Source organism: Penicillium canescens (genome assembly GCF_028828765.1).
Source record: "Penicillium canescens strain IBT 15451 chromosome Unknown utg000002l_segment0_segment0, whole genome shotgun sequence".
Lineage (NCBI taxonomy): Eukaryota > Fungi > Ascomycota > Eurotiomycetes > Eurotiales > Aspergillaceae > Penicillium > Penicillium canescens.
Window position 1 is genome coordinate 1194351 of NW_026703964.1, and position 12734 is coordinate 1207084.

Sequence of the window (12734 nt, forward strand, 5' to 3'; positions counted from 1 at the left end):
GCGAGTTACTATAGTTAGTTGTTGATAGAAAATGACTGAAATGAATGAAACGAGTATATTGGTATATTAGTTTATTATATTATAATAAACAAATGATTCTAACTAACAAGTCCAACTCTGATGTCTATGTCGTCCCTGTATGTAGACGCCTGTAGCTCTCTTCCGACGCTAAAATCCGCAGCCGAAATTTTCCCTTCTCTTCTCTCCTTCACCTCCACACCCTGTCTACCACGGCACTTCATATCCTCTCGACATGGTAAGTCTGTCAATTAATTGGCTTTGGATACAAAAAATGGAAGAACAAACTAATCATATTCCTGTTAGGCTCACCGCATCGTCTCTCAAGTCGTGGTAACCGGAGCCCGCGTCTTCGGCCGCGCCTTCGCCGAAGCCTACAAGCAAGCCCAAGCCTCTGGCAAATACGCTGCCCAGAAGAAGGCATCTGGCGGTTCTCTCACCACCTCCAGCCTCACCCTCGATGAAGCCTGCAAGATCCTGAACGTCAAACCCCCAGCCAGTGGCGAACACAACCTTGAACATGTTATGGGCCGATTCAAGAAGCTCTTCGACCTGAACAACCCCGAGAAGGGCGGCAGCTTCTACCTGCAGAGCAAGATCCTGCGAGCACGCGAGCGCTTAGAGATGGAGTTCCGCGAGGCCGAGCGCAAAGCCGCGCACGACAAGGAATTGAAGGAAGGCTGGAACCCCAAGGTCTACAAGGACAAATGAAGAGCACATCCACTGTGTTCCATCCGCTCCCTAATCACCTGGGAGCTCCCTCCTTACTTGCGATAGAAGTCTCCGAATGGCTTCGCTCTTTGATCTGCTCGTCTTTCTCGATTTGGCATAGCATGGCGTTTGGGTTACCGTTGGAGAAAGACGCTTGAGTTTCTAGACTGGGTCTTTCACTTTCATCTTGATGTCCAACCTCTCGGACATCACCTCTGGTCGGAATGGAGTTACACCTTCAGATCCGATCCTCTCGACCTCGTGGTCTGTGTATATCATCTGTGTCTTCTACCCCCTTCTCCACTCTCACCCGGAAAGGATGTACAATAGCTATATACTTGCATTAAATTGTTTAATGTCCGATTGTCCGATCTAAACTGTTGTTTCTTCGTACTTTGTCTTCAGCACAGACTCGGCTTTTTTTGCCACCGCCATCCAACACTGTTCATATCACCACGGAGTAACCTTCGTAGACTACATGCCATCAGGACCTCAAACGAAAATGGGTTATTTCACTTGATCGATGATATTCGACGACCGATCGGGTCGTGGCCACTCATCCCGATCTAGGGGGATCGCGATCCCCGCCATGGCGCCATCCGGAGCGGAGACCGGGTTACTTTTTTCGCCTGAGAGCGGCTTAGCCCCCAGATACCACTTATTCCCCGAATACCCCAGGATACATAAGACTCTAGTGCCAGTCTCAATCGCCGTTGACCTCACATTACCCGAGAAGAAAAGAAAATGCGTCCCTCCAACCCGCTGTCGGCGGATCTCCCGCCGCTGATAATGGGTACGGCAACCTTCAACTCCCAATACAACGCCGACCCCTACACACTCCCCACAACAGAATTAGTACAGCGAGCACTAAGCAGCGGCGTCCGTGCCTTCGACACATCACCCTACTACGGTCCCGCCGAAGAACTACTCGGCCGCGCACTCGCAACCGATACAGTCCAAGCCAACTTCCCGCGCCAGGCATACAAACTCCTCACAAAGGTCGGCCGTGTAGCAGGCGCATCCTTTGACTACTCCCCACCATGGATCAGACACAGTGTGCGCCGTAGTTTGCGCCGGCTTCACACAGACTATCTCGATGTGGTATACTGCCACGACGTGGAATTTGTGACACCCGCTGAAGTCCTAACTGCCGTACGGGAACTGCGCCGTCTCCGCGATGAAGAGGGCATACTCCATTACATTGGTATCTCCGGCTACCCGGTTGACACATTGAGCGAATTGGCGGAAATGATTCTACGGGAGACCGGCGAGCCATTGGATATCGTGATGTCCTATGCCAATTTCACGTTACAGAATACGAGATTACACTCGCGCGCTTTGCCGCGGCTTCTAGCTGCAGGCGTTGATGTCGTTCCTAATGCCTCGCCGTTGGGAATGGGTCTGCTCCGTCGTGATGGTGTGCCTATTGGTTCAATGGGTGATTTCCATCCTGCGCCGAATGGCTTGCGCAGTGCCATCCATAGTGCCGCGGAGTATGCATCAAGTCATGGCGAGAAACTCGAAGTTGTTGCGATTCGGTTCGCGCTAGAGTCATGGCTTCGTGTTGGTGCGCGGGCTGGTGGTCTTGGCGCACCACTTGCGCGCGCTGTAGATGCGGACCCTGGGTTCTTGTCAGTGGCTAATATTGGGACTGGGAAGAGGCTGGGTGTCAGTGTTATGGGCGTGAGCAATATCGCCGAGCTGGATGAGACTCTGCGTGTGTGGCATAGTATTGTTGATGGACTGGAGAATTGGACTGAAGATGATGACGGCTCGTATTTCAATACTAAGTTCGAATCTGCCGGTTATTCCACTCCTAGCCTGGATGTCCCCGCCAGTGCTGTTCCTACTGCCTCCAATGCCAGCATTCTTACGCCACAGGAGGGTCTCATTACTGACCGGGCCTGGTCCCATGCGCGCGGTGCTCACATCTTGCAACTGGCTCGGGAAATTCGCGATGTCCTGGGTACAGAATGGGTTGACTATGTCTGGGATAGTCCCTCGCCAGACTTTGTGAACTCGTTATCTGAGGAGCATGTTGCCGCTGTGCAGAAGATTGAGGCGGAAGAAAGAACAGGAGAGAAGACGAATATATCTTCATCTGATGGAGCTGGGAGGGATCCGATGCTGACACCACCTTTAGAGGCGGAGAAGCAGCTTGCATAGATTTACTGAATTGGGAGAGCTTCTGCTGTTGTGATTTATGTTCATATCGGAAATTGTACATAAACTGGATAAGCCAGTGTGATGTTGAATGACAACTCCCTCCAGCCTTGATCCAGCAACTAAATGAATGTTAGCAGCTATTGCTCGAAATTGGTCACCAAAGTCTCCAGGGATTGCAAATGCGCATAGACATATAAGAGGAGAGTGCTTCAAAACATCACCTAAAGATGCAGTAAACACCAACGTTGACTTCATTGACATTCTCCGCCCACCCAGTCCCACACTGAATGCTCTGATCCTCCGATCCTCTCTCAGATATCGCATATAGCGCTCTCTGAATGAGAAGGAAGGCACGGAGCAGAAAAGGGAAGGGGTTAAGCAAGAAGAGTAAACACCAACGCGGATGAAACTGCATGGGAGGGCAGATCCACGATAGATGGCGTGTTCCATTGAAAATCACTAACAGCGTCCCAAGCGAGGAATGTAAAGTTCTGAGTCAACTAGGTGTTCGTAGGCCGTTCCAAAAACCGGCGACGGATCGGCTAGAACAGGCGGCAGTCTTGTCAGGAAGCCATCATTCGTCCAAAAGAATAAAAGGCTGGCTTTGTGTTCCAAAAAGTGCAAGTCGATCGGGACAAACCGAGACCCAGGATTAAAGGCTGGGGAAGGAGAGAGAGGAACCGGAATCGCGAGATAAACCTAGAAAGTGAGTGAATTTGTTTCTCTTGCGCCATATGGGGCTCGAAGTAGAATCCCTATTTCCAATTCCCAGTTGTTACTTCTCTCCACCAAGATGGGAGGCAACACGCTGATCGAAAACACATAAAGAAAAATACCTCCAATCCTTCCACTGCGCCACTGCCATATGCTCCCTATTCATCCCCAGGGCAAATCACCGAACCGATCGAAGCAAGGGGTATCATCATACAGAAAACGATAATCAAAGAAAGCAGGCAAATGAAAGTCGTTGCGGGCGTCGGTAATAAGCTCAAGCGTCATCCATCACCATCTTCCATGCCTCCTCCGACTCCACTTGGTCTTTGAGTTCCTTCTCACGAGCATCGAGGTCTTTCTCCATCTCCTCGTTGGTCTCGTAGCCCGCGTGACGGCGAGCTTGACGGGCACTCAGCGTGTTTGGAACCTTCTTCAGTTCTGGCCTCAGTCTTTTCAGCCGAGCAGCGCGCTCCTGGCAAACCGCACGCCTGACTTCGCCCTTTCGGGACTTGGTTGACTTTGTCTCTCCAGAACGCTCATCGGAAGAGATATCTTCCGCCTCTGATCGGGTGCCCGCCGACTTTGCTTTTTCTCCCTTTTCGTTCTGGCTAGCCTTCTGGGTTGGTTGGCTTGGCTGACGAAGCTGGGCTGAAGACGAGGAAGGACCTGGTGGCGGACCGGGAGGCAGTGGAGGAGGAGAAGCTCCATCTTCGGGGTGGGGACCTGGCGGCGGCGGGGGTGGTGTCCTGTAGCGTGCGAATCTCGCTTCCGTCATGAATACGTTTTGGAGTTGCAAGCGCTGTTCAATGTATTCATCAAAGTTGGCCGCAATGATAGGCCCCAGAATGCTCGATTTGTGATCTTCATAAAACGCGAGTTGTTCGATGCGACTCTGGAGGGTAGTGTGGGCTCTTGAGAAGGTTCTGAGGATCAAATTGATCTCCTTCGTACCACCTGAGATATCGTTGTCTGGGTTATTGGGGTCCTCAATAGTGAGACGATCGGGATTTCCAAAGTAAACCTTGTTGAAAAATCCCGGTGGGTTCATCCGAATGCCTTGGGTTTCATAGCGGTACTGCTTTCCGTAAAAGTTGAAAAAGTCCATGAGGATATTTCCCAAGTTCGGCTGTGAGTGACCCTGAGGCGTGTGCTGGAGAAGACTTGTTACCAAGCAAGTGATGGAGAAACCTCCCAGTCCACCGGTCGGGACTTCATTGAGACCACGAATCAGCAAGAACTGCTTGATGACGGACAGAATAATTGGCATTGCAGGGTACTGGGCTTTCCACTTCTTGAATGTCTCATTGGCAACCAAACCGCTGTCATTGTCGAAAGACAAATCTACGCGGAGCCCAGTGAGCTTGTCGACAAACTTGAGGATTGGCACGCGAGCTCCGGCAATGCATTCGATCGAATTAGGAACCGCAATGTTGGTGTTCTTCACGAAGGCGGAAAATGCATAGATCTGTCCCCTTTTCTCTCCGAAAGTTCGAACTCCTGTGCGCACGAAGGTGTTGGAGAGAAGAACAAGATCAACATCAGCAGTTGGAAGATAGAGACCAGAAGCATAGGAACCAAAGGGACGGATTGAAATGTTGCTGTATCGCTGCCGGAAAGCAGTCTCCAGTCGGTTGATAAGATCTGCTCGTACGATGTCCTCAAACTCCAGCGGCTTGGCCCAATGGTAGAAACTCAAAATCTCGTTATGTAGCCTGAGTAAATTATTAGCAGTGTGATAGAGAACGAAACAAGGATATTACTAACTGAGTGCCCACGTTGAATGACTCGGGGTGATCGGGCTGCTCAAGCCATGGCGTGCCGGTCTCGTTTGGTAGCGGTCGCCATTGATCGACAACTGAACCATCGGAGTTGAACCGGCTGGCAGGCTTACCCGTCTTTCTCGAGTAGCCTTTAATCTCGTCGTCACGGGTTCGCTTGCGGCTAGCAATGGACGGGTCAAGGCCGTCCATAGCCTTGGGACCCCTCGGGGCACCCTCTGGCGCGTTATCCTGAGGAGGCTCCGACTCGTTAGCCATTCCGAGGGAGATGAAGTCCTGGTTATCGGTAACGGCGTCGGTCTTCTCGGACTTGGCTGCGTTGGCAAGTCGCGCTTTGCGGATCAGCTTGACGAAGTCGATCTTGGGTGTTTTGCTTTCATCCGGTGGGGGTAGCGACGTGTAAGGATCGGGGTTGGACCATTTAGGAACAGTAGGCGGGGGGGCAGCAGGTCGCGTAACGTCGCCGTCGCCGAGCCCATCAAAACCTAGTGCGCGTTTCTTGCGTGGACGCTCGTCGTCGTCGGAGTCGGATGTGTCCATGTCGACTTCCTCGCTATCGCTCAAAGCCGACAGCGACGCAAACTTTGGTTCCGATTTGGTTTCCCCTTGCAACTGCTCCGGTGTGCTTTCCCTCTTGGTGGACAACAATGGCCGCTCAGCTGTTGGTGGTTTTGGTTTTGGTGCGCGGAACGTGAACTCATGTCGCGGGTTTGGGCGTGATCCGCGGTAGTTAGAGTTTCCTCTAAATTGGAATGGAGGCATCCTGAATACCTGCACTCACGCAAGAACGAGATGGTGCGAAATGACAACGAAGCGAGCTTGAAGCGGACGCGAAAAAAATGATTGACCAACAATTTTGCCATCTATCGGTGAGGGCGGTGTCGTGCCTGCATATCTCCGCATATCTACATTTGCCGAATAGGCTTCACTCTTCAACAGAGATACGTAGCAATTACGTTGTATACTCTTGCAAATAGTATTGTGTGTAGATGTGTCTTCCTTCTATGTCGATCCGTGTCAAGATCAACTCGCGTCTCCCACTTCTCGTTACGGAAAGTCCGGATTACTCCGTACCAAACGAGTCTGCAATTGTATAGAATATAATATCCATCCAAATTTCAAAAAGCACTTCAGCTCGATCGCTGCCTGGAGAACAAGCCCAAAACGCCACAAGTAGACAGCAAAGCTCATATCCCTGAATCCTTGTTCCCGTATCTGTCTCTCCCATCTGAGTACACTTTGAGGCCCTCCTCTAACCGGCGCAGTAAATCAGGCTGCACTGCCAACTCCGCAAAACTGACCCGACCCGTCGCCCATTCCAACCAGTCCTCTGCTCGAGAGCCATTTGCCCTGAGCAAGCCAACACTCACATCAATCAATAAGGGACGTTCTTCACAATGCCAGTAGACCGTAGCACCACAGCAGCGACAGAACTCCCTATATACCCCAGGTGAGCTATTATATCTTTGCATGGTACCTCGGTCGAATGCCAGTGGCGAACCGTCTGCATTGAAGATATTGGATTTCGGTATAAAAGCCCAGGTCTGTACGGGAAAGCCACAGCTAAGTCGACAGGTGGTGCAAGTGCAAGTTCCTGCTAGATATCTTGTATGTCCATTTTGCTCTCGTAGCCACCACTTGATATCATCTGGATTTGATGAGGAACTTGAATGGTACGGGACCAAGAGGTCTGGCCAGGGTGAAGATGCTTGTGAAGATGATGCATTTGGTGGGGTGATATAGAATTCGATTCCTCCACATAGGCAACGGGCTTGCAATTTGAATCTTTCCGGTGGTTCGTTTTCGACGGGGTTCACTGATTCTTGGCTTGGGGTATGCTGGATGTTTGAACTATCATATGTATGAAGCCGACAGTTTGCGACAGTAGACTTTGTTCCAGCAAGAAATGTGCTAAGGCCACCATCTCCACAGTCACCTTCTTTCCAGTGCTCAATAGTTTGGACTGCGGGGCAGTCTTTTGCTGCTAATAACCCCGAGGCTACAAGAAACTGACCGTTTGGCTGGGAATGCGCAAAGACGTGCGCGCCGCAGGTCTTACAGAAGAAATAGCTCACATCTTCGGACTGTTGGTATTTCTGGAGCCCATCCAAGACTGGTTCATGCCGAAGGAGATAGTATGAGGAACAAAGCTGCCCGGTCACCGCGCGACAGTTGTTGCAATGACATAGTTGGAGTTGAGTATGATCTGTGTTAGAATCTAGGTCAACTAATAATGATATGCCTCCACATAGACAAGCGACCGAGGTAGACATCGTGAGTTAGTGAATCACACCGAATGTCCGGTCTCGCATAAGCCGATGCAGTTAACAGTCAAAAAGTATGTGCTCAAGCGGGGTTTAAGCAGAAACTCGCATATGTGAGAGAATGAAACAGCAGAACTCCGAAAAGTCACGAGTATATAAGATCCCGGACGGCCCAACTCCTCTTCTCCTCCCCCACTCTCCACCACAACTCCAAGTTTACCTACATTTTTTCATCTCCAACCTTTTAACCACTCAAAATGAGTAAGTTGATCTTTGGTGTTCCCTCTAGGGCTGTGACTTTGCAATCCTGAATCGGAGGGGTGCCCTCCGATTCCGAGATGGCGGGGTTATGGCGGGGTATTCTGAAGTCGACGCTGACCACAACAACAGGCGACCACGGATGCAGCTGCGGCTCCTCTTGCCAGTGCCCTGCCGGCGCTTGCAACTGCCCTGTACGTGATATCCTCCTTTTCGATGACGAGTGACTGACCGAGCCGTCCTTTATAGAAGAAATAAGTCATCCTTCTAGGATGCAGCTTTCAGGTCTCTGAAATGCTCGAGAACTATGACATGAACATGCGAGGAGGATATGATACCATGGGATAGCCCGGATGGACAGGCAATTCGGAAGTTCGGCATGTCATCAAAAAGGATAGCTTTCGCCAGATCAATATTAGGCGGTTGCTTGACCATTTTTATTCTTCGTACTCAAGTACCTTGTGAGCATCGGGCCTAATCTTAGGTCGTTTAGGCTCAGCGGAGGCCAACCTTGGGAGCTCGATGGTACCCGAACCGCTTGAATATAAAGTAAAACGTAGATCTCTACTTGTATGCCCTCACGCCTGCTGAAAACGACATGCCCAAACAGGGGGTGGCCATACCCCGGAACGATGTCCGCATATACTGTAGCGTCACCGAGAATCTCGATTCATACATTCAGGCACCCTTTTCGACCCAACATCTCCGTTGCAATGCCCATCTCCACTAAAGAGAATTCTTTCGGCTTTCGCGGCTGTGTTTTGCCGATGCGCCTTTTTCGCTCATCTCCAACACAGTGACTCTGGATCTGCGAGTTGTCTCAAAGTCAAAACGAAATAAAAAGCGGACCCCGATGCTGCACGAGTCCGAGAAGAGTAGCATTGGATGGAATCAAACCTTGGAATGACGGAGAATTTTTCTGATATGCTCAGCTTCCAAGCTGCAGCCTCTCCACTTTCTCGCTGGCCTCTGGCTCTCTTCAAATTTCTCTGTGCTCGAGGCCCGAACGTGGCCAAGTTTCGCTGTTATCTGATCTTGGATTTGATCCAACGGAATACTGTATACAGACCCTTTGGCTCAAAAGCGAGATATACTATGCTAAATGCTCGGTAAATCGACATGCAACATATGATCTAATGTCCACCTATGAAATCGCCGATCTTCCTCAACTCAGCCTCTGGCACACCACCAATGCAGGTGCAAAGCATCTTACATGTATATTGTAACCCGGACTCTTCTTTCTTGTTTGGTAAATACACTGTGAAACTACCAACTCCACAGTGAGGCAGCTGAACAGGGCTACCAATAAGGCCAGGTAGCGCCCCTCCTCCAAGGTCCCCAGACCGCGCAAACATTTGTCTCCTCATAGGCTGCCACGCCGAGAATCCAACGTAGCACCGCTCCAGGCGCCGGAAAATACCTCTTGGCTCCTCTCCACCTGGTCTCCGATCTTTTCTTGTTTGGATGTAGTCGTCATGCCTGTTACAGAACCTCCAGTTATGTGGCCGTATGAGATATAGTAATGATAACAAGAGGCCCGTCCCGAAACCCGTGGAGCCAGACATGGGAGTGCAGATCTAAACGTGGCCATAACCATGGCCGTGGCATGATGGTCGTCTATTTGTCCACGTACGAACCTTGCACATATTGCGCATGCTGTCTTGACGTATAGTAGCGTACGGTCTGTTCATATACGAGCTCCATTATCATATGTTGCAATGTAAGATTCCTACGGTACGTTCGGAGTAAAAGAATAATGGAGTAATGGAGCTTAAGTACGAACAAACAATCTCCACTGGCTATGACCACATCCAGAAAAGCGTGCCTGCGTATAAACATGTACCTGTAAACGCATACAATGAATCCCATCTCCACAGGTGAACCCTGCGGCGCGTCTCTTAGTTTCAGTCCATCTAGAAACAGGCCAACCACGTATAAGCATACCACATTACTACTATAGCATAGAAACAGGTCCAAGCACAAAGCAAGTCCGATCTACAACCGAGATTACACCCTGGCATTGTAAATGTATGAACAATCTCCCGGTATCAGGACCAACAAAACGACAATACTACGTAGCTCCGCAGACAAGAAAACAGATCGGAGAACGGCCCTCCGATCCCCCATCCCCCCGTCCCGAATCTGTGCGAGGAGGGGGCAAGAATCATCTATTGGTAGCCCGCATCATAAGCAGAGCCTGATAGGCTTATTATTGGCGAGCGTTAGAGATGCCTGTATAATACAAGAAACATGTACAAGTAGCGGGTAGCGCGTCGGAAAGAGGTAGACAGTGGTTACTGGAGGTAGATTGGAGAGGGGGCCTCCAGAGTGGGATGCATGACTTCATCTGACTCGACCACGCGATGCGATGGGGGTGTGGACGGGGCGCGTCGACTGCATTGCTGGTGTTTTTTTGGTTGTTTTGGATTGGATGGAGATGCATAATATACCTCAATGTGGGAATACTGCTTGATTATCCACTGAGTTCTTCCCTGCCTTGTTATTGATGGAGTGTCGTAGCTGTCGTGGATGCTGGGGTATAAAATCGGCTTAATATCCTTTGCTTCTTGGACTTTTTTTTTTTATTTTCTATCCAAGCGATCTCTATTCAAAGCTAAACAACTACTTTCTACTTTTCTATCCTTTTAAGGTCTATCCTTATTATCTATTCATCATGGGCCCCTGCTCCTGCAACTGCTGCTCCGGCGACTGCAACTCTTGCTCTTGCTCCACCTGCAAGGTATGTTCCTCTCTCCCTTCTTGATATAGGTCCACGGTTGCACCTTGTAGCGCGGAGATACCCGGGGCGAAAGATATGCTAACTGCCCTTCCAGCACTAAGCCGGCTAACACGCCTTCATCACCGCCATCCTCCAATTCAACGACCCATACCAGACCGGGACTCCCACTGCTGTCGAACTAGGCCGGAGCCGGCGTCTTTCATGTCAAACTTATGAGATGTCTTTGTTATGACCGTTATTGAGTTGGTTGATTGTTAGGGCCTCGGGCCTTTCGGGTGGGGTGTTAAGTTAATAGGTTGATGTTCGACCTCGTGTACGTTGTGATTTTGTCGAGCCTAGTGCCCTAGTGCTCTATTTCTATATGCTATACATATACTGGTTATATCGTACTTTTGTTCTCTTGTATCCGTGCAGAGCTTTGTAACAACGCCCTGCTCCAGATTACACACGGATTATTTCTCAGCCCTTAATCCTAATGCCAAGATTGACGTAACTGTATACAGTCAGATCCAAAGAGACCCTTAAAAGTATTGCCAGTCATTGACGCTACTGCTTATTTACTTGTATCGTAATGGATGGTACATTCGATATATTTGACCTCGCCAGAAATAGGAACCATATCTCAAATTAGCGTTACTTGTTAGGGGTTTGCTCATATGCTAGGCTTTTTGATAACAAAATAGATGTACTACAGATATCACATTTTGTGTCTGCTCACAGTAAAGAATAATGGCCTTTAGTTGCAGCCATAGCCCGAGATACCTTAGGTTATGATAGCACTCATGTTTAAACGTGCTCAAGTAGCTCGAGCGCCTTGCCGACCTGGCCGTCGGCTTCGTATGCTATAGCAAGCAGATTCTGGGATACAAGTCGGCTAGTATCCTCTTCAGATAGCATCCTCTCTCGCACTGTAACAACATGCTTAACTAGCTTGATCGCTTTGTCGAACTGGCTGTCGGCTTGATACACCCTAGCGTGCTCATACTGGAACGCTAGTTGGTCAGGGTCTTTTCTTTCACCGCAACCACATGCTCAAGCTGCTTAACTGCTTTACCGATCCGGCCGTCATGCGGTCATAATGATATGCACGAGCGAGCTCCTGCTGAGTTGTCCCCTACCTAGTGGCTTTCGATCCATCGATAGTGATCTTCAAGACAGGTGACAGCCTTCCTAGTCCGGGCATCTGCCAATAGGCAATGTGAAGCCTCAAAACGAAGCTCTGACCTGCCCTCCATATGCTGCCCAGCACTTCCTTAAGAACCAGAGAGATATCTGTAAAAGGGTCTTCAATAACTCGCGGTTTGTATGATCATCAGACGGAAAGACCCTTACCATATGACGTCCTGCTCGCTCGATTGTCTCTTCCGTGGATCCTTATTATCGAACCCATATTTAGCTAGAAAAGCATAGCCACACAATGTGCCTATAGGCGCACTGTTTGCTCGTGTGGCTTCGGTCCATAGAGGAGTGAATGTGGAGTCGCCTTCGGCTCGATGCACGAGATGAATAATAATAGGTGTGCTGCAGCTTTGTCCGATCTCTAGATCTGCTAAAAGGAGCCCAGCTAGGTAGAAGCCATGGCATTCCGCGAGCCCCTATAACGAGTATTATTGTGAAATTATCTGCTTATAAGCCTAACCGTATCACTGTTAGTGCCGCGCAACAATTCGAAGTATTTTAAAAATAGAAAATGCCTACCGCGTTCATGTAGGCTGTCGCTTATGTGCTCGCTAAAGGCAAAAAGTTGAGCTTTTTAAGAGCTACACCGTTTCTTCTTATCTTAAAATAAGCCTCTTTAGATGCCCGACTTTCCCAAGACACTCGTCGCCTCTTGCAAATCCATTTCCTAAAGTTTGACGATGATAGTGACCCTAAATAACACTGCTATCTCTCAAGAGTGAGTAGCGATGAGCGTCACACAGATCTCGCTCTCTAGAAGATACCAGCTTATTCCTAGCTGCCCTAAGACCCCGAAGAGCAAATCTATGTCGTCCTCATTTTCCACAATAAGAGGCTAGGGTCCGGCTGAAGTAAGCTTAGATGTCGTCGTACTAACTTAAGAAGACTTGAGATGCCACGAATTCC

General features: G+C 49.6%; 3 protein-coding genes across 3 annotated transcripts; 2 read left to right on the forward strand and 1 right to left on the reverse strand.

The window, feature by feature from the left end:
• Window positions 1-92: 92 nt before the first annotated feature.
• Window positions 93-729, forward strand: N7446_001645 (import motor complex subunit PAM16; the record flags this gene model as incomplete). Its single annotated transcript, XM_058510394.1, has 3 exons — window positions 93-137; window positions 182-256; window positions 325-729. 3 exons carry the CDS (start codon window positions 93-95, stop codon window positions 727-729), a joined length of 525 nt encoding a protein of 174 aa, XP_058375930.1.
• Window positions 730-1473: 744 nt separating this feature from the next.
• Window positions 1474-2895, forward strand: N7446_001646 (D-arabinose 1-dehydrogenase (NAD(P)(+)) ARA2; the record flags this gene model as incomplete). The annotated part of the gene is made up of 1 exon (XM_058510395.1): window positions 1474-2895. One exon carries the CDS (start codon window positions 1474-1476, stop codon window positions 2893-2895), a length of 1422 nt encoding a protein of 473 aa, XP_058375931.1.
• A 988-nt stretch (window positions 2896-3883) lies between these two features.
• On the reverse strand, window positions 3884-6149 carry N7446_001647 (putative topoisomerase family protein TRF4; the record flags this gene model as incomplete). The annotated part of the gene is made up of 2 exons (XM_058510396.1): window positions 3884-5321; window positions 5374-6149. The coding sequence occupies 2 exons, from the start codon at window positions 6147-6149 to the stop codon at window positions 3884-3886; spliced, it is 2214 nt and encodes a 737-aa protein (XP_058375932.1).
• Between the last annotated feature and the right edge of the window lie 6585 nt (window positions 6150-12734).